Source organism: Mobula birostris, chromosome 2, assembly GCF_030028105.1.
Source record: "Mobula birostris isolate sMobBir1 chromosome 2, sMobBir1.hap1, whole genome shotgun sequence".
NCBI lineage: Eukaryota > Metazoa > Chordata > Chondrichthyes > Myliobatiformes > Myliobatidae > Mobula > Mobula birostris.
In genome coordinates, this window is record NC_092371.1 from 165,412,461 (window position 1) to 165,434,559 (window position 22,099).

Sequence of the window (22,099 nt, forward strand, 5' to 3'; positions counted from 1 at the left end):
TGACGCATCAGCTCCGGCAATTGGAGCAGGTGACGCATCCGCTCCGTCCATTGGCTGCAGCGGCCACACCCATTCCGTCTAACGGCCGTAGTTGCCGCTACTATTTCGTCCATTGGTTGTAGGTGCTCTATCTATATAGTTGCAGGTGCCGCATTGGCTACGTTCATTGGCTGAGAGTGCCGCACCCGCTCTTTCCATTGGTTGTGGATACTGCAGCATCTCCATCTATTGGCCGCAGGTGCCGCTGGCACGCTATCCATTGGTTGCAGGTGCCGCACCCGCTCCGTCCATTGGCTGCAGGTACCGCACCCGTTTCATCCATTAGCTGCCGGTGCTGCTCGTGCTCTGGTCGGAGGTGGCCGGTAGACTCTGTCATGCGCACTTAGTAGGCGGCGCTAAACCCCCTTCATTTCCATGGCGACCGAGAAGGTGGCAGCGGCTCGCCGGAAGGCGCTGTCTCTGCTCCGGGCAGCCCGCTCCCGCTACGAGAGCCTGCAGATCTCGGACGATGTGTTTGGTGAATCCGGCGGCGGCAGCAGCAGCGACGATAACCCGTTCTACAGCACCTCGGCGGGCAGCTCGCAGTCCGACTGGGAGGAGGAGGAGGAGGAAGAGCCGGGGGCGGCTAGCGGGAGTGTGAGGCCGGCGGACACCGACCGTGAGCCGGGCGAGGAGGAGGAGGAGGAGGCGGCGGCGGCGGCGGGATGGACAGAACGACTGAAGGACATCGCCTTCCCTCCGTTCACTGACTCGACCGGTGAGGGACGATACCGAGCCCACTTGTTGCCGCCTTGCCCTGTTATGTGTGTGCATAGATCCTGTAATACTGGAGCCTCTGGGTTCTTTCAGCCTTCCTTGCACACCTTGTGTTTATTCCATCCATCCTGTCCTCCTCCCTGGCAGCCATACGAACTACAAAGGCTGGGCGGGTTTATGCGTAGACTCTTGTTGCCTCTGTCAGATGCCTCAAGGTCTTCCACGATGCCCGTGTGAATAACCGTGGTGGAGCAAGTGTCTAAGCTGTGTTTCTGTGTACGTGCACTTCCTGTGCTCAGATTTCTCTGCTTAATGAGATATCTATTTCCCGTATGCAGTTTTGTGATCTGATTGAACGAGTTGTCCTACACGGTTTTTTGGGGGCAGGCATCTCGTTAAATATTTTACTTTAGTTTCCTTTAAATTTTCGTTCGAGTTGCAATCAAAATAAAATATTTTGTGTTTTGGTAGACCAGCTTGAGTATTACGTTGATTCTGTATTGCAATGACTTGTGATTAAAGTGCCGTCATTATTCACCGCAGTTCTTTAACTAAAATTGTTGGTCAATCACTTATATTTCTAAATCCACCCCAAATGCCTCCAGTACTGTAGTAGGCGAAACGTTCAGTTTGTTTAGTTAACCTAATTCTTGCTGTATATTGAAATTGTACGTACAAATAGGTAAACAATGTGCAATAATCAAAGGAAAGTGGAAGCAGATGGTTCAGCAACATGACCGGAGTTACGCGCATCTGGTGGTGTGCGTTATCTGTGGAGTTCTCGATAGCAGTATCCCTTAATAGTGGGTAAAAATAAATTCCGTGTACTGAAGGCCCTCATCTCATAAATGACGTCTGGGAAGGGTGCAACCAGATTGATAGGACTTGGATTTTTAAAAATTGATGGCTTCTCTTCGCAGATACTGAAAGAAATTAGAGTTCTTAACATTTAATTTGAGTTCTGTTCCTGAATTTCAGTACAGGTTTTCGCAGAAGGTTGTAGTCTAATGTCATGATTTGATTTAGGACGTTGGATTTATTTATCAGGATGTCAGTTTCGGTGATATAACCAGTGTTTATTTCTCATCGTCATTTATCTGAGAAAAGATAACTTGGCAACTTGTGCAGCACCGAAAGGGGCCGTTTGTCCCATGGTGCTTCTGCATATACAAGATTTAGAGTTGTCTTGACAGTGTCTGTGGAGCGAATGTTTCTTGTGGAAGGATCTAGAACTACAAAGTTGTTTATAAATACAAACTAAGATATGGCGAAAATGCCTTTCTCAGTGTTGAGTCTTTTGACTTTTTTGTTTCAAAAGTTCAGTGGAAGTAGAGTCTTTGAATTAATTTTTAAGGCGGGTTTTCTTCATAAGTAAAGGGACATAAAGTTGCCACAGGTAAATGGGACTGCAGGATCAAGAGTGCATGCAGAGAGTGGTGAGTGCGTGGAATGAGCTGCCGACGACGTTGGTGGAGGGGGATACGATCGGGTCTTTTAAGAGACTCCTGGATAGGTATATGGAGCTCTGAAAAATAGAGGGTTATGGGTAACCCTAATTAATTTCTAAGGCAAGGACGTGTTCGGCACAGCTTTGTGGGCTGAAGGGCCTGTATTGTGCTGTAGATTTTCTATGTTTCTATGATTAGATCAGTTCCTGTCCTTATTAAATGGCAGAGTAGGTGGGGGGGGGGGGGTAGGCAAGTGTCCTGTGCTTATTCACAGTTGTAATGTGTTTGTGTTCCTAGATCTTGTTCCACAACCTGTTGGTATGGTAAAACTCTTCAAGTTGTCTAACAGGTACTTTTTATATATGAGGATTTCTGCCTCCAAAACCCATTTGGGCAGTGGGGTGTTCAAATGCCCACTCACTATGTTTATAAAAGCAAGTCCTTGAGTTTCTTCAAAGTTACTGGTGAACGCAGCAGGCCAGGCAGCATCTCTAGGAAGAGGTACAGTCAACGTTTTGGGCCAAGATCCTTTGTCACCACTTTTAGGCCTCTCTCAAATCTCTCCTCAGTTGGCTTTGTTTCAAAGAAAACATCACCACCAGCCAGCCCTACGCTTCATAACCAGAGCTGTGTATGGTGTACCAGCTCTGACTTAACTAATAATTTATACAGTTTCAGCTTGACCCTGTTTATGTGTTCTAAACTTTGCCAATGAATGGAAGAATGTCTTAAGCTGCCTTAACCACTTATCTGTCTGTTTTGCATCCTTCAGGGATGTGCTGATATGTGCCTTAAGATCTCTCTGTAGACTGCCTCTTATGCAGGATGTGATTGAACCAGTCACCATTATGGATACTAGCCCTTTTGTTTCAAAGTTTTTTAATTACTTGAATTTAAGTCTCCGGCTGCTATGAACAGAGTTCAAATCTGTTTACAAGGATGTTGCCAGGACTTGTGGATCTGAGATATAGGGGAAAGATTAAATAGATTAGGATTTATTTCCTGGAGTGTGGGAGAATGAGGGGAGATTTGATGGAGGTGTACAAAATTATAATTGGTATAGGGTAAAAGTAAGCAGGCTTTTTCTACTGAGGTTGGGTGAGACAAAAACTAGAGGTCATGTGTTAAGAGTGAAATGTTTAAAGGGAACGTGAGGGGCAACTTCACTCAGAGGGTGGTGAGAATGTGGAACCTGTCAGCAGGGTGGTAGATACGGGTTTGATTTCAACATTTAAGAGAAATTTGAATAGATACATGAATGGGAACATTATGGAGGGTCATGGTCCAGGAGCAGGTTGATGGGACTATGCAGCATAATAGTTTGGCGCAGACTGTATCAACCAAAGGGCCCATTTTTGTGCTGTAGTGTTCTGTGACTGTTTTTTGAATCCTGAATTTGGATATTGGTTTCATATCAACCATAATGCTCCCAAGCCTACAATGTGATGTTAGGGTTCCCATGCATCTTCTACCCTCATCCTTTTGACAAGTGGCTTTATGTTTAAGAAGCACTGTTTCAAGGCCAAACACACACCAGTTGTGCAAAGTGTGGATGTGGAGTGGAAGAGGTTCAAGAGATGTAACAGCAAATAAATTGCCTCCTGGAATTGCAGTGTAGACACATTATTCTATGCCCTCATTCTTGTTGGATGCTACAGTGGAAGAACTTCACCTACAGGCCTCGTAATGCTCTGTGGTCAAGAGTAAATCAGCCATCTTCTCAATATGCTAGGTGATTTTTTTTTATATAAAGAGTTTGGTGCAGCACCATAGGAGTTACTGATACTGAAGCTGGAGCTGCAAGATCTTGTCATCAACAGCTATATTTCATTCATCTCAATCAATTCATCCAAAAAAGCAAAGTAAGCCACCAATAAAATTTTTATCCCCTTCGTCTACCCCCAGAATTCTATTCTCAGTATTGTTTTTGGAATTTCTGTATTTGGAAAATAAAATGTGAACTTAACTGCTTAATAGATAAATGAGCAAAGTGAGCTAATTCCAATCTAAACTAGTTTTATTAACGCAACAATTAAGTATTGTCTGCAGTTTTCATCCCTGAGTTTTGAGGATGGGCTAAAGTACTTCAGAGTTCTCTCCTTAACCATCACCATTCCTTTATTTCGTTATCCTCTTTAAAGTGGTTCATATAACATCTCTTTAATCAGGCTTTTGGCCATTTGCCGTGCTTTCTAATGAAAAAAATTAGTTTGCTGTTGCACTGTTTTGCTTGTTAAAATTACAGTATCAGCTCAATTACCTGACACTTGCTGGACTGATAGATTCCTGTATATCGATTATGCTGCTCAACCCAATATTGGCCAACTATTCCTTTGGCACTGTCCCTTCATTGGGCCAGGTGTTCTCCCTGAAGTGCTGGAGCATGTTGGCTAGTGAAGCTTTGGACAACAGAGCTTTTAGTATTATGTAAGTATTCTATTTGCAATAATCCTGTTAGCATTTTGGTGAATGTCTTCTGTTTGTCTCCAGCAAGCTCAACCTTTTAGCTCATTCTCTGTAGAGCAGTGCAAGGATAGAATACATTTTTAATGGGATGGAACTTGGACTGATACAGTTTATAATGAGAGAAGCACTCTGTTATGTTTGTCTGAATAATGTTGGGTCAGATTGGTTTTTCCCTGAAGTGAGATTCACTACACTGGATCAGATATTTTATGTAGACCAGAATTTAAGAGTGCCTTGTTCCTGTTTGTTAATGACATTGGGTTTATTTGCTATTTATATATTGCAATGTAACTGAACCAATCTTTTTTTCCCCCTTCCACAGGTCCTGTACATAAAATGCCACTAAATGCAAGTGCAATTGACTTTTTTCAGCTTTTTGTCCCTGATAATGTTATAAGGAATATGGTTGTTCAAACAAATATGTATGCCAAAAAGTACCAAGAAAAATTTGGCTTTGATGAAGGTTGGAGTGCCGTTAGTCTTCCAGAGATGAAAACCTTCTTGGGATATATGATTTCCACCAGCATTCACCACTGCGAATCTGTCCTCAGTATATGGAGCAGTGGGTTTTATAGCAACAAAAGTATTGCTTTGATGATGACACAAGCCAGATTTGAAAAGATCCTGAAATACTTCCATATTGTAGCATTTCGATCCAGTCAGACGGCACATGGTCTATATAAGATTCAACCCTTTTTGGATTGCCTGCAGATGACATTTGATGCAGCGTTCAAGCCTTCTCAAACCCAGGTACTGGCAATATGCATTGTAAATTATATCCTATTGCATGATTAACTCTTTCTTGCTGGATTTCAAGAACATTAGTTGATGAGATAAAGTAGGTAGAATTTATCTACAGTTTATCTTAAATGATGATCTGTGCCCCCATTGAAATTGTATGATGCAAATTCTGCTAAGGTGAAGGTGTTCATTTCACTGTGTGTCATAATAAATCTTTGCCCAATGCATTGTACTTGCCTGTGTGCTGAATACCATCAACCATTTTAGTGTTGGCTTCCTGTTGAGATTCAGCAGATGGGGAATTATAACTTTGGCTGTACTGGGCATATTAGTGCAAGGATAGGAATACTGGAGGGAGTGCCAGTCTTGGGCAGCTTGGAGTATGTAACATGGAGAATAAACTCTTCAGGGGCTTCCAGCCGTGTACAGGTATCAATTATAACCAACATTTTGATGACCAACTCTGCCATCTTCATTAGGGATGATGCTTGGGCATGTCTAGTCCAGTGGTATTTGTACATAAAAACATAGAAAACCTACAGCACAATACAGGCCCTTTGGCCTTACCTTAGAAATTACCTAGGGTTACTCATAGCCTTTTTTTTTTTTTTGAGCTCCATGTACCTGTCCAGGAGTCTCTTAAGAGACCCTATCGTATCCGCCTCCACCACCGTCACCGGCAGCCCATTCCACACACTCACCACTCTTTTTTAAAACTTGCCCCTGACATCTCTTCTGTACCTAAATCTGTAGTCCAACCCTCCTGATTGGTTAGTCTTCATCCAATCAGGTTTCCGCTTTCCCACCTTCTTTACAATCAAATTCCAGTTCTTACTGACTTTTGTCTGTTAAAATTCTTTTCCTCTACTTTTATTTCAATGGTTTCCTCTACCAAGTGGTCCCAAAAACCATTGGCATGGCATAGTTTTGTGCCTTTGAAGTTAATCCTATGGCCATTGCAAATGTCACGTTCTGCAACCACCGATTTTTTTCCCTCTCTCCCCCCCCCCCCCCCCTTCGGGTTACCCAAATGGATACACCTTCTATGCCCCTTGATGCTGGTTTCCATGTTGCATCCTATCTGGCTGATGTATGCTGCTCCGCGTTCACAGGGAATCCTGTAAATGGCAGCCAACCTGAGTCCCCGAGGTCATCTTTGACCTCTAAGCTGTAGTCTGAGCTGTTATTACAATAATTGACTTGGGAGGCAGACTTAACTCTGGGTACCACCTTGATCTTGGGTGTTTTGTTGTTTTAAAAAGTCTTCTGCCAGCAATTTTTGCTAAAACTATATTTGGCACAATATGATCCTTTTTGTCGTGTCTTGTGATATTCATTACTATTCTCTCTACCCATTCAAGACATCTTCAGTCCTAGAAATAATTGACCTATAAATTGCTATTAACATGAAAAACTGCAGGCTTTCAAGCAGATTAGATGCAGCCTTGAAATATTCTCTTCCTTTACCATTTGCTTTCATAGTGGTTGCTGGAGCTGTTGACAAAGTCCTGTGTGTCTGCTATTTCTGGCATCATCTGCCCTGCTCCACCACATTAATCTTGCTCTCCCTAATCCCTTAGTCCACAAGCCTTTTAAATTTATTATGCTAAGATACCTGATCACATAAATATTCAATATTCTTTATTACCTTTCACTACCATGAATACCTTTTTCCCACAACCAGGTTTAACTGGCATATCTCATGAAATTTGTTTACGACACCAGTACAGTGCAATACATTTTAAAAAAATCTAAATTGTAATAAGAAATAAATGTAAATAAGTTGTACAAAAATAGTGAGGTAATGTACATGGGTCCATTGTCTGTTCAGACATCCGATGGTGGCAGGGAAGAAGCTATTCCTAAAACATTGGCTGTGTATCTTCAGGCTCCTGTACGTCCTTGATGGTAGCAATGTGAATTTGTTTTTTAATAAACAGCTAATTGGGTTGTTTTAATTTGTTCAACATCTAATGTCTTAATTGTATGAAGACTAGTAATAGGCACTAACTACCGTGACTATTGACGTTAGCAACTAATTAAACAAGCTAAGACTAATTAAATTCTTATTTCCCATGTTTTTCTATTGCTTAGAATACCCCAACTTGTGTAAAAAGTATACAAATAAGAGTAAGGTTGCACTAGAATATTAAATATTTTTGACATGAAAAATGGGTGCCTTTTAACGAAATAACCAAGACATATTACACTTCAAGAGAACAGTATTCAAAATATTTTTAAGGATAACTGCTTTAAAGATACTTTTAATCTCTTTTATCACCAAACTATTTACCCAGCTGCATGGAGGGTGCTACCTGAATACAAAAACATTCTTGTAATCGGTAAGAATTGTATGAATTGTTATTTAAAGGAAGATCTTTTGTCTTAGCAAGAGCTAAAGAGCACTGTATCATTTTGATATTTGAGCAGAATCATAATGGCATACGTGTACTTCGTTATTTTTAGATCATTTTTGAAGAGAGGACTATGCTTGCAGTACAAACAATCAATAAGAACCCATTTATATTGGCAGTAAATGGTAGTTAGTGAGCCTGCTAAACCTTAAAATAGATGGCATAAAGGCTATCACATGACTTCCTGGCTTAAGTAATTAAGTTGTTACTTGCCAAAATGGTCTTGTTTGAGAAAGAAGATTAAATTCATTCAGCGATTGGTCTGCTAGAATACTTGGCAAAGGAGCCCCATTTGACGTTATTTGCTTAGATGTTTTTTGTAATTTATTTTTTATTAAGTACATCATCAAACAAATGTATTTTTTGATGTATTTCAGATGTAAGATGTATAAATACACAAGATGTATTTCAGATATTGTACATATAGATCATAATCATATTTGCCACAAATCTCCACATAATATTTATCTGAGGTATACACCTATAGAAAAGAGAGGAAAGAAAGAACAAGCAAAAGGAGAAAACTATGTACAAGTAGGGAGTGATCCTTTTTTTTTACAACATATTCATTGATTTGTGAGAATAAAATCAGTCCTATGAGGTGTTATGTAGCTGAACCATTTTTCCCAGTATGAATCAAATTGTTCCAACTTGTGATTAACAGATGCTGTTATCTTCTTCATTTTGTAAATGTCCATTGTAATTTCCATCCATGCGTTTAAAGTTGGACTCTCCTGTGATAACTATTTCCTGGTAAGAGTCTTTTTACCAGCCACCAGTAGTATATTCATTAAATATTTATCTCTTTTCAACCATTCTTGAGGTACATACCCAAAATATATGGTCTTACTTTCTAAGGGTATTTCACATTTAAAAATATCTTGTAGGGCATTGTGTATCCCACTCCAATAGTCTTTGATAACAGGGCAATCCCAGAAAATATGATAATGGTTTGCATTTTGATTTCCACAATTTCTCCAGCAAACAGGGAGGTTACTATCATAATGGGACTTCTGAGAGGGTGTAATAAAATATCCAAATTCCCTCCATTTCTGTGAACTGGTACACTTCCATTGATACCTCCATGTTGTCCATTCTTCCTCAGATATAATTACCCCTCCTTCCTTCTCCCATTTTGTTTTAATGTATGAAGTCAAATGTGTTTTAAGATTTGACAAACCCTTATGCTTGAAATGATTCTACTACCATTATCTGAATTACATGCTTTCTAAATAGCTCTATCAAACGTGTACTTGCCTTGGTTACATTTTTAACCCTCCTATTAACATACTGTCGCATCTGTAGATACCAATAAAAGTCTCGTTTTTCTAATAAGTGTTTCTCTTTAAGCATTTCAAAACTGAACAGTGTTCCTTCTTTCATTATATTGCAGAGAACTGTTGTTCCTTTAGCTGTCCAGTCCTTAAATCTAGCAACACACATAAAAGTTGGTGGTGAACGCAGCAGCAACTTTTATGTGTGTTGTTTGAAATTCCAGCACCTGCAGATTTCCTGGTGTTTGCGGCCTTAAATCTAGCATCCAGTTTATTCAGCATAAAATCCGAGTCATATGCACACCATTTAAGAATTGCAATATCTCCTAGTTTATATTCTTTTATAATAGTATACCACATTTTAAGAGTCCATTTCACCCATAGATTATCAATAGTGTTTATGTACCTTTGTAGGTTATCAGCCAAAATTGCCTCCATGGGGATGGGAAGTATCCCCTCAATGTTTTTTCCGTTGAGCGTCATATGATGGGTTGCACCAACATATCACAGCTCTCAACTGTGCTGCAAAATAATAATCTCTAAGAGAAGGTAGGCTCCATCTCTCCCCCCCCCCCCCCCCCATCCTTGGCTAATTGCAAAGTTTTGAAACGAACTCTAGGCCTTTTACCTTGCCATGTAGATCTTGATAACATTTTGTTCCATTCATTGAATTGATTCTGGTTAATCTCTATTGGTAGGGTCTGAAAGAAATATAATAGTCTGGGCAATATATTCATTTTAATAGATTCAATCCTTGAACTGAGACTGCAAAAAGGAATTAGGTTCCATCTTGTAATATCGTCTTTAATTTTTTATATACAGGCTGATAATTGCATTCTGATAATTTTGACAAATCTTTTGGCATAATGATGCCCAAATATTTGAAAGACTGTTTGCCATGCCCAAGGATATCTACTTTCAATTTCTCTTGGTAGGCTATAGTTATATGAAAGTAATTGGAATTATTTATGTTGATCTTGTATCCTGATAATTGACCATATTGTTCAAAGGATTGCATCAATTTAGGTAAAGAGTATGTTGGTTGCCCTAGACGGAACCATTTGCTTAGATTTTCAAAAGCTTTTTGATGCTGTACCTTGCAAGATTAGGCAAATGAGAAGGATGCAAAAGAAGGAATAAAAATTTGGGAATATCTCAGAATGTTTGGGAGAGATAAAGGTAGTTGGGATAGAACATTAGTAAATGAGTCTAATTGGTAGAGGAAAAGAAAGCATAGTTTAAAATTCTCATTATTTTAAAAATATGTAGAGGGAACTGACTGTTTTCAAACTCAGCGATCAATATGCAGAATAAGTAATGAGGAAGGCAAGGGTATTGCTAAAAGTACTAAGAAATCTTGTGCTGGGCTTTATTAAGACCATGCAAACACTTTTGGCCCCCTCTACCTTTTTTTAAAAAAAAGACACTGGAGGAATGCAACAAATGTTCATTGGATTATTGGGATGTTCAAAATTTATTAGCTAAGTACCATACAAAATATTCTTGCATAAGAGCTCACGAAATTCTGGTAGCGAGTGAGCTTGGATAGATTGGTTAAGGACTGAAAACAGTAGGAGTAAGTGGATTGTTTTCAATTTGATGGCCCTTGCATTACAGCCTGGTATGGAAACACCAATGTCCTTGAATGGAAAAGCCTACAAAAAGCAATGGATACAGCCTAATCCATCACAGGTAAAGCCCTCCCCACCATCGAGCACATCTACACAGAGCACTGTTGCAGGAAAGCAGTATCCCCATTATCCAGGGCATGGTCTCTTCTCACTGCTGCCATCAAGAAGGTGGTACAGGAGCTTCTGGGCTCACAATACCGGGTTGAGGAACAGTGCTTGAACCAGAGGGGATAACTTCACTCACCCCATCACTAAACTGTTCCCACAAGGACTCATCGTCTCGTGTTCTCTATTTATTGTTTAATGAAATATATTTATATGTAATATTTTATATTTGTGCAGTTTGTTGTCTTTTGCACATTAGTTTGTCTATATTCAGGATCAGGTTTATTATCACCGGCATGTGTCGTGAAATTTGTTAACATAGCAGCAGTTCAATGCAATACATAATATAGAAGAAAATAAAAATAAAATACTGTAATTGATTTATTACTATTATATGTTTATTGAATAGATTAAAAATTGTGCAAAAAACAGAAATAATATATTACAAAAGTGAGGTAGTGTTCATGGGTTCAATGTCCATTTAGGAATCGAGTGGCAGAGGGGAAGAAGCTGTTCCTGAATCGCTGAGTGTGTGCCTTCAGTCTTCTGTACCTCCTAACTGATGGTAACAGTGAGAAGAGGGCATGTCCTGGGTGCTAGGGGTCCTTAATAATGGACGCTGGCTTTCTGAGACACAGCTCCTTGAAGATGTCCTGGGTACTTAGTAGGCTATACCCAAGATGTAGCGGACTACATTTACAACCCTCTGCAGCTTCTTTCTTGTGTATGCTCTATCACTGATTTTGTTGTGTTTCTTTGTATTTACTAGTGAATGCTTGCAAGAAAATAAATCTCCAGGGTTGTATATAGAAACATAGAAAATAGGTGCAGGAGTAGGCCATTCGGCCCCTCGAGCCTGCACCGCCATTCAGTATGATCATGGCTGATCATCCAACTCAGAACCCTGTACCAGCCTTCCCTCCATACCCCCTGATCCCTTTAGCCACAAGGGCCATATCTAACTCCCTCTTAAATATAGCCAATGAACTGGCCTCAACTGTTTCCTGTGGCAGAGAATTCCACAGATTCACCACTCTGTGTGAAGAAGTTTTTCCTAATCTCAGTCCTAAAAGGCTTCCCCTTTATCCTCAAACTGCGACCCCTCGTTCTGGACTTCCCCAACATCGGGAACAATCTTCCTGCATCTAGCCTGTCCAATCCCTTTAGGATTTTATACGTTTCAATCAGATCCCCCCTCAATCTTCTAAATTCCAACGAGTATAAGCCTAGTTCATCCAGTCTTTCATCATGTGAAAGTCCTGCCATCCCAGGAATCAATCTGGTGAACCTTCTTTGTACTCCCTCTATGGCAAGGATGTCTTTCCTCAGATTAGGGGACCAAAACTGCACACAATACTCCAGGTGTGGTCTCACCAAGGCCTTGAACAACTGCAGTAGTACCTCCCTGCTCCTGTACTCGAATCCTCTTGCTATAAATGCCAGCATACCATTTGCCTTTTTCACCGCCTGCTGTACCTGCATGCCCACTTTCAATGACTGGTGTATAATGACACCCAGGTCACGTTGCACCTCCCCTTTTCCTAATCGGCCACCATTCAGATAATCTGTTTTCCTGTTTTTGCCACCAAAGTGGATAACTTCATATTTATCCACATTAAATTGCATCTGCCATGAATTTGCCCACTCACCCAACCTATCCAAGTCACCCTGCATCCTCTTAGCATCCTCCTCACAGCTAACACTGCCGCCCAGCTTCGTGTCATCCGCAGACTTGGAGATGCTGCATTTAATTCCCCCATCCAAGTCATTAATATATATTGTAAACAACTGGGGTCCTAGCACTGAGCCTTGTGGTACCCCACTAGTCACTGCCTGCCATTCTGAAAAGGTCCCGTTTATTCCCACTTTGTTTCCTGTCTGCCAACCAATTCTGTATCCACATCAATACCTTACCCCACCATACCGTGTGCTTTAAGTTTGCACACTAATCTCCTGTGTGGGACCTTGTCAAAAGCCTTTTGAAAATCCAAATATACCACATCCACTGGTTCTCCCCTATCCACTCTACTAGTTACATCCTCAAAAAATTCTGAGATTCGTCAGACATGATTTTCCTTTCACAAATCCATGCTGACTTTGTCCGATGATTTTACCGCTTTCCAAATGTGCTGTTATCACATCTTTGATAACTGACTCCAGCAGTTTCCCCACCACCGATGTTAGGCTAACCAGTCTATAATTCCCTGGTTCCTCTCTCCCTCCTTTTTTAAAAAGTGGGGTTACATTAGCCACCCTCCAACCCTTAGGAGCTAGTCCAGAATCTAAAGAGTTTTGAAAAATTATCACTAATGAATCCACTATTTCTTGGGCTACTTCCTTAAGCACTCTGGGATACAGACCATCTGGCCTTGGGGATTTATCTGCCTTTAATCCCTTCAATTTACCTAACACCACTTCCCTACTAACATGCATTTCCCTCAGTTCCTCCATCTCACTGGACCCTCTGTCCCCTACTATTTCCGGAAGATTATTTACGTCTGCCATGTCCTTGCTCCCCATAATCAATTCACCTATTTCTGTCTGTAGGGGACCTACATTTGTCTTAACCAATCTTTTTCTTTTCACATTTCTATAAAAGCTTTTACAGTCAGTTTTTATGTTCCCTGCCAGTTTCCTCTCATAATCTTTTTTTTCCCCTTCCTAATTAAGCCCTTTGTCCTCCTCTGCTGAACTCTGAATTTCTCCCCATCCTCAGGTGGGCCACTTTTTCTAGCTAATTTGTATGCTTCTTCTTTGGAATTGATACTATCCCTAATTTCCCTTGTCAGCCACGGGTGCACTACCTTCCTTGATTTATTCTTTTGCCAAACTGGGATGAACAATTGTTGTAGTTCATCCATGCGATCTTTAAATGCTTGCCATTGCATATCCACCGTCAACCCTTTAAGTGTCATTTGCCAGTCTATCTTAGCTCATTCACGTCTCATACCTTCAAAGTTACCCCTCTTTAAGTTCAGAACCTTTGTTTCTGAATTAACTATGTCACTCTCCATCTTAATGAAGAATTCCACCATATTATGGTCACTCTTACCCAAGGGGCCTCTCACGACAAGATTGCTAATTAACCCTTCCTCATTGCTCAATACCCAGTCTAGAATAGCCTGCTCTCTAGTTGGTTCCTTGAGATGTTGGTTCAAAAAACCATCCTGCATACATTCCAAGAAATCCTCTTCCTCAGCACCCTTACCAATTTGGTTCACCCAATCTATATGTAGATTGAAGTCACCCATTATAACTGCTGTTCCTTTATTGCACGCATTTCTAATTACCTGTTTAATGCCATCCCCAACCTCACTACTACTGTTAGGTGGCCTGTACACAACTCCCACCAGCGTTTTCTGCCCCTTAGTGTTATGCAGCTCTACCCATATCGATTCCACATCGTCCCGGCTTATGTCCGTCCTTTCTATTGCGTTAATCTCCTCTCTAACCAGCAACACCACCCTGACATATGCTGACATATACAGTATGTATTTTGATAAATTTACTTAGAACCTTGCCGGTCCTGGCCCCTCAGTTATTTGCAATTTGTATTATTGACTCGAATAAAAAGCATCACTCTGAGTTCGCATGAACACTCAAGCCTCTCCACCATGACAAGGTGACGAACTTTGGAGAAGTACAGAGTGTAGTAAGCATATGGAATGAGCTGCCAAAGGAAGTGGTAGAGGCAGGTACAATTATAAAATTTAAAAGTTCAAAGTAAATTTATTATCGAAGTACATATACACCACTATTTACAACCCTGAGATTCATTTTCTTGCAGGCAATCACAGTAAATTCAAGAAACACAATAAAATCAATGAAAGACCACGCCAAACAGGAAGATCAGCAACCAATGTGCAAAAACAATCTGTGCAAATACAAAAAAAGAAAAAGAAAAATAATACTATTGAGAATATGAGATGAAGAATCCTTGAAAGTGAATCCAGTTCAGTGGGAATAGTTCAGTGATAGTGGTGAGTTATTACCCCTCTTGTGCCTGATGGTTGAGGGGTAGTAACTGCTCCTGAACTTGTTGGTGCGAGTCCTGAGGCTCCTGTACCACCTTCCTGATGGCAGCAGTGAGAAGAGAACATGGCATGGATTGTAGTGACCCTTAATGATGGATGCTGCTTTCCTGCAACAGTGCACTGTGTGGATGTGCTTAATGGTGGGAAGGATTTTACGTGTGACGGACTGCGCTGTATCCACTACTTTTTATAAGCTTTTCCATACAATGGTATTGGTGTGATGTTCACCACATGTCTATAGATTTGTGGTGGAAAGACATCTGGATGGGTACATGGATAGGAATGCTTTGGAGGACTATGGGATCAGATGCAGGCAAGTGTGATTAGTTCAGATAGACAACTTGGTCAATATGGCCGAGATGAGCGGAAGGGCCCATTTCCGTGCTGTATAAAGTTGATGACTCTGAGGCACAGCAACCAATGTGGAAAGTTGGTTATAATGCAGCAGGTTTGGAATGCTGGCATAATGGAGCTTTGAAGTTGTAAAGTGCTTTAGTGAGATGTGATTTGGAGCACTGCATAAAACTTTAATCCCATTGTTAAATGATACTTCACTTCAGGTTGGTGTAGCACATACACTCTGATCTGAATTCTGTGGAGAAAAATTGGTCTCTTTTCATTAGCATCTGGAACTTTAGACATTGTGTCATCTTGCAAAATGATATGTGGAAGATGCTGCAATTGTATGGGGTGGGCTGGATGCACCAGAGTACTTCCAACTGTCTGTGGTTACCCATTTGTGGATATTGCAGCAGATGAAAGTAACTTGCAACTCAATGGGCTGGTAATTGGAGACCAAATTAAGGCTGACATTTGATATTAATCCTCGTGTACCTTACAAAGTGATGGTAAGGAAAGACAGCTGCTACCAGAGCTGGCTTGGTACTACTGCAGTGTGTTGGCTGACTGTGATTGTATTAAACATTATCATATTGCTGTCCAGGACTTTTTGTGTGAAAATTGTTATTTTGTATTACCCAATGGTATCCATATTTCAAAAGTACTGTATTTTCTCAAGTGCTTTCAAACAGAAAATAACTTAAAAAAAAAAAATGTTTGTCTTTTTACAAACTGTTCTACAAATTTTGAGTTATAGCTAGTTGGGCTAGTCCTTATTGTAAAAATTGAATGTTATAGGATTCACAATTGTCTAGAATGGGTAAACATGAACACTCTTCTTCCAAGGTTAAGAATAAGTAAATTTAAGTTATTCTTGGAATGGCAGGATCTTGTGCAAATACTAAATACAATGCTTCTTAATGGAATAACAGACTTGTCCCAATGAAGGGTGTCAGCCCAAAACATCAACTGTTTATTCCTTTCCATTGTCTGACCTGCTGAGTTCCTCCAGCATTTGTGTTGCTCTGGATTTCCAACATCTGCAGAATTGTGTTTGCTACTTAATGGAATACTCTCTAGGAAAGAACGCAGCTGGTGAAGTGATGTTGATAGAATGTCTGAAAACCCTTCAATATCAATGAATCAATTTTGAAAGCATAGTTGTGTATTTGTAATATGCAAGTATTTACATATTGCACAGCAAAGTTCGGTAATTTTTTTTTAAAAAGCCACTGAGGATAATTGATGTTGCTCTTTGGGTGGTGTTACATTTTTGTGATACTGCCATTAAATTGGGTTTGGTGAATGAACATTTTGTGTATAATGCCAAGATTAACATTAGCATAGGTTTGTTTATTGCATTGATATATTTCACTGCTTTCCTGTTTGGACAAAGGAGCTGGTAGTGAAGAGGACCAAATGTTTTTAAATAATTTGAAACTGCAGGTGTACAAAGTGAGATTCACTGCTGCTCTTGTCATGTACTAAAAGAGGGATATTTTGAAGTAAAGACATTTCTGCATTGAGATGTCTCATGAGACAGAGCATTATGAGACAGTATAATTTATTGGCCAATCGAGGATGTAGAGTTAAAATATAAAATGGTCAGTGTAGGATTCTTATTTACGTGTCCTTTTCCCAGTCTCTGGCTCTCAGAATAACCACTTAAAGTGGATATACACTATCAATCAGTTTGTTTTACTTGTAACAGATGCCCTCTGACTGAGTGAACATAACTCCTGGAGGTTTCTGTTAATGTTGACAATTGCAGCTTTATATACAGTAGTTGGAGTATTGATTTTTTTTTTCCCCACAACAGATGCTAGGTCCAAACAGGAATAATAGTGCTTGTATTATAGACAGCAATTATAGTGTTATTAGCTTGAGTTCATCTTGCAGTGATGGCTTTACAAAATACGAGAACATGATTCTTCTTGGGCTTCCATGAATTTGTTGGAAATATTTAAATTTATTAGACGAGGTTAACCTCCCTACTGAATACTGAGATCAATACGCCTTGATTTCCTGTGCATTTTGTGAACCTGTGAAAGCTCATTACTTGGGGGGGGAAATGGGCCTGATGGTTTGAGAAGGCTTCCTCATGGGATTAAACTCATTATTTTTGTTACGGTGCAAGGAATAATCGTTGGCTAATTGACAGTTATGTCATGATGGATACTCATGATCTTAATGGTTGTAGTCTCCTTTTGAGCTTTGTCTTTAGGGAGGACATGATTCCATGGTGGAAAATGAACAATTGTGATCCCTATATGAAGTCTGGAGATAATAATTGTTGACTATGGACAGAATGCAGTGATGCAAATTTCGCATCACTTGCTGGTGATAATAAACCTGATTCTGTTGTGGACTATTTCCTCTGGGTGCTCCAGTTTCCTGATACATTGCTACACTCAATACAGCTTCCTTGCTGGTGATTAGACTCTCTTTATTTTAGGTAGTAATAACTTTTGAGAGGGTAAAGTAAGGTAAGAGAATAGGCAAATATGGATCGTGTAGTGAAATAGAATGATTTTTTTTGAACTGTATGCCAACAGATCCTTGAAGTTAACAGGTAGATAGGCGGTTAAGAATGTATAAAGGATGCTGTCCTTTATTAAGTGAGGCAAAGAGTTTAAGAGTGGGGGGGGGTGATGGTAGAATTGCTGTGCAACAGCTTGAATGTTGAGTTTAACTGTGCTCACCATTTTACAGGAAAGATGAAATTGCACTGTATGACGTGCAGAGGAGATCTTAAAGTATATTATTGACAGAATTGAGAGGGGAGAACACTGAGGGGAGGCTTAACTGAAGAGTCTAAATGGGATGGTCATATTTCCCTTGAAGAGTCAAAATCAGAGGTCATAAATTTAAAGTAATTCATAGAAGGGTTAGGGCAGGGGATGTCGAACAATTTCTTTTAATTGGGGTGTGCGGGAGGGGGTGAGTTGGGACGTCCCTTCATGTTTGCAGCTGAAGGTTCATTAAGATTGGACATCTCCTTCAGGCATACACTTGAATGGCATGTGTCGTAAATTTACTGTAAGTTCAGGAGCAGTGGGGGCTAGTTTTCACGTTCAACTTTAGAATAGTGAAAATTTTTGCATTTTCACTGAAATCAATAGCTAGCAAGCAAGCAATTATAGTGGAAGAGTCTAGGACCAGAGAGTGCAACCTCAGAATAGAAGGATGTCCCTTTAGAACAGAGAGGAATTTCTTTGGAAGAATGCCAGCAATCTCATTGAAACCTACCGAATGTTGAAAGGTCTAGATAGGGTGGATGTGGAGAAGATGTTTCTATGGTGGGGTATTCTGAGCTAGAGGGCACAGTCTCAAAATTGAGGGCTGACCTTTTAGAACGGATTTAAGGAGGAACTTTTTAGCCAGGGTATACTGAATCTGTGGAACGTTCTGCCACAGACTGTGGTGGAGGCCAAGTCCATAGGTATATTTAAGGTAGAAATTGATAGTTTGCTGATTGGCAGGTGTCTGGGGTTGAGTGGGATCAGCCTTGATGGAATGGCAGAGCAGACTTGATGGGCTGAATAGCCTAATTCTGCTCCAATGTCTTGTGGTCTTTAGGCAGAAGGTGGTTAATCTGAAATTCATTTCCACCGACAGCTGTGGAAGCCAAGCTATTGTGTATATGTAAAGTGGAGATTGATAGATTCTTGATTAGTAAGGACTTCGAAGGTCATGGGGAGAAAGCAGGAGAATGAGATTGAGAGGGAAAATAAATCAGCCATGATGGATTGTGGAGTAGTCTCAATGGGCCAAATGGCCTTATTCTGCTCCTATGTCTCATCACTGAAAGCTATCTGATAAAATGGAAAACACCCAGATCCAGAAAGCAAGACAAATCTATGGGCAATTCCAGTTCCATGTGCAAAGCAAGTAGCATAAACTGTGCTATTGTACTTTCCATTACGGACTGATTTGAGCTAGATACCAGAGTAACTCAATCATTAAGACAACATTTGACTGAATGTAGGATGAAAGAATTCTAGTAAAATGTTAGTCAATGAGAGTTGGGGATAATTGTTCCAGTGGTTGCAATTGCCCTTCGTTTAAAGAAGGGTGGTTGTAATTTTTGAAAGCCGTTCACTTTGGGTGCAGGATTCTGCAGCTGTTCCTCAGGACACTGTTCCAGCTTCAGCTGTCTTCAGTGATGAACTTTTGTGTTTCTTCTATCAAATGGAAATGGTTGCAAATTATAAACAAGAGATGCTGGAAACCTTGAGCAACACACACAAAATACTGGATGAACTCAGCAAGCCAGGCAGCATCTATAGGAAAGAATAAACAGTCAACATTTTGGGCTGAGACCCTTCATCAGGTGTTTCATTTGCAAATGACATTTGTCATAAATGTACTAGGACATATTAGTCTCCAGTAGTCCACCCCCTTTTGGCATTCAATGGTGTATCATTACTAAATTCCCAACAATGATGTGCAGTATCGCCAATAAAAAGATATATAATGAACCAGTCAGAGAATAATAGCAAGAGTAAGTCAGAGGCCTAAGACTCTGCACTCAAAGACTTGTTGCCTCCTTCATTAATGTCTTTTCCATTAGCGATAGGGTAACTGTGAGAATGAGCTAAAATAATCTCTATGTGCCAAGATCACTTCACATACTTAATAAAGTAGCAACTGGGTGTATGTTTGTGGTCTTCAGCTGATGTAGCCCATGTACTTCAAGGTTCAATGTGTGCTTTAAGAGATGCTCTTCTGCATGCCACTGTTGTAATCAGTGGTTATTTGAGTTGCTGTCACTTCCCACTTGACTTGAACCAGTCTGGCCATTCTCCTCTGACCTCTCCATTTTAACTGATTTTTGCACCATTCTTTGTAAACTATAGAGACTGTGTGCATTTATACAAATAAAAGTATATATTATATTCATTCCTTCCTGGGAGATAAGCCGCTTCTGAGATACTTAAACCACTCCGTCTGACACCAATAATCATTGCAGTCAATGTTATTTGGATCACATTTCTTCCCCATTCTTGATGTTTGGTCTGAGCAACAACCAAACCTCTTGGCTGTGTCTGCATGCTTTTGTGCATTGAGTTGCTGCCACAGATCTGTGTTCTTATTCTGGCTGATTAGATATGTGTTCACAAGGATGAAAGGGTTATCATACGAGAAACGTTTCATGGCTGTGGGTCTTTACTCACTGGATTTCAGAAGGATGGGGGGGGGGGGAAGAGAATCTCACTGAAACCTTTCAGATGTTGAAAGGCCTAGACAGAGTAGGTGTGGAAAGGGTGTTTCCCATGGTGGGAGAGTCTAGGACAAGAGGACAGTCTTAGAAAAGAGGGCACCCTTTTAAAACAGAGATGTAGGGAAATTTCTTTAGCTAAAGGGTGGTGAATTTGTTGCCACATGCAGCTGTGGAGGCCAGGTCATTGGATGTATTTAAGGCAGAGATTGATAGGTTATTGATTGGACACAACATCAAAGGTTATGGGGTGAAGGCCAGGAGCTGGGGTTGAGGAGATAGGTAAAAAAGGATCAGCCAAGATTGAATGGTGGAGTAGACTCGATGTGCCAGATGGTCCTGTACTCTTCATTAGTCAGGGTATGAAGGGATACAGGGAGAAGACTGGAGATTGGGACTGAGAGGGAAACTGGATCGGCCATGATGAAATGGCGGAACAGATTCGAAGGGCCAAATGACCTAATTCTGCTCCTATATCTTATGATCTTGCAGTCTAAATGGTGAGAGATTGTAGAGCTCCAAGAAGCAGACAGATCTGCAGTCCCTGTGTATCATTTGTAGAAGGATGGAATCGGGTACAGCAGAAAAGCAATCAGAATCTTATCGTTTATTGTTAAGGGAATCGAATATAAAATTAGACAGGTAATGCTTCAGTTATATATGATATTAGAGATCATATCTAGAATATTGTGTATAGTATTGGTCTCCTTATTGCAATAATGCCGGTAGAACGGAATCAGTGAAAGGTTTACTCAAGTAAAACCTGGAGTGACCAGGTTATCTAATGAGGTTTGCGCAAGCTGTGCTGTACCTGCTGGAAGTTAGAATAGTGAGAGAGCATTTGATTTTTGAAGTCTTGCCTCAGGAGTTTTCTGTTGTGGGAGAATATAAAACTACTCTGAAGCAGTTAAACTAAAGGGTTGATCTTTAATGCAGAAATACAGCACTTGAGGGCAGTATGATAAGTAGCAGTTAGCATAACGCTTTACAGCACCAGTGACCAGAGTTTAATTGTCTGTAAGGAGTTTGTATGTTCTCCCCATGACCACATGGTTTCCTCAGATGCTCTGCTTTCCACCTTGTGGGTCCGTAGGTTAATTAGTCCCATGGGTGTAACTGGGTGGCACTGGCTCGTTGGGCTGGCACGGCCTGGTACCACGCTGCATCGCTGCATGAGTAAGCAAGTTGGTAAATAGATGAGATTACTTTTGTTTCTCAAAGTGTGAGTCTTTAGAAATTCCTCCAGGAAGGGCAGTTTCAATATTTTAAGCAAAGGCAAATATTCTTAAGCAGTAGTGAAAGGTTACCAGAGATTGAACATAGAACAGTATAGCACAGGAACAGGCCCTTTGGCCTGCAACATTGTGCTTAACCAATCAAATTAGTAATCAAATAGATAACCTTACTAATCCCTTCTCCCTACTCAATGTCCATATCCTTCCATTTTTCCCTCACATTCATGTGCCTATCTAAGTGTCTCTTTTTCTAAAAAAAAACAACAACAACTCATGTTTCTGCCTCTACCACCAACCCAGACAGCACATCCAGGCACCTATCAACAGGAATTCTGCAGATGCTGGAAATTCAAGCAACACACATCAAAGTTGCTGGTGAACGCAGCAGGCCAGGCAGCATCTGTAGGAAGAGGTGCAGTCGACGTTTCAGGCCGA

At 40.5% G+C, this 22,099-nt stretch overlaps 1 protein-coding gene across 1 annotated transcript in view; it reads left to right on the plus strand.

Moving 5' to 3' along the window:
- Positions 1-319: 319 nt before the first annotated feature.
- Positions 320-22,099, plus strand: part of pgbd5 (piggyBac transposable element derived 5) — a 66,244-nt gene continuing 44,464 nt past the window's right edge. The window contains exons 1-2 of the mRNA XM_072278133.1: positions 320-757; positions 4,993-5,420. Of these exons, the coding sequence (XP_072134234.1) occupies positions 415-757; positions 4,993-5,420 (771 nt within the window). The 5' untranslated portion in view covers positions 320-414. The remainder of the gene's footprint in view (positions 758-4,992; positions 5,421-22,099) is intronic.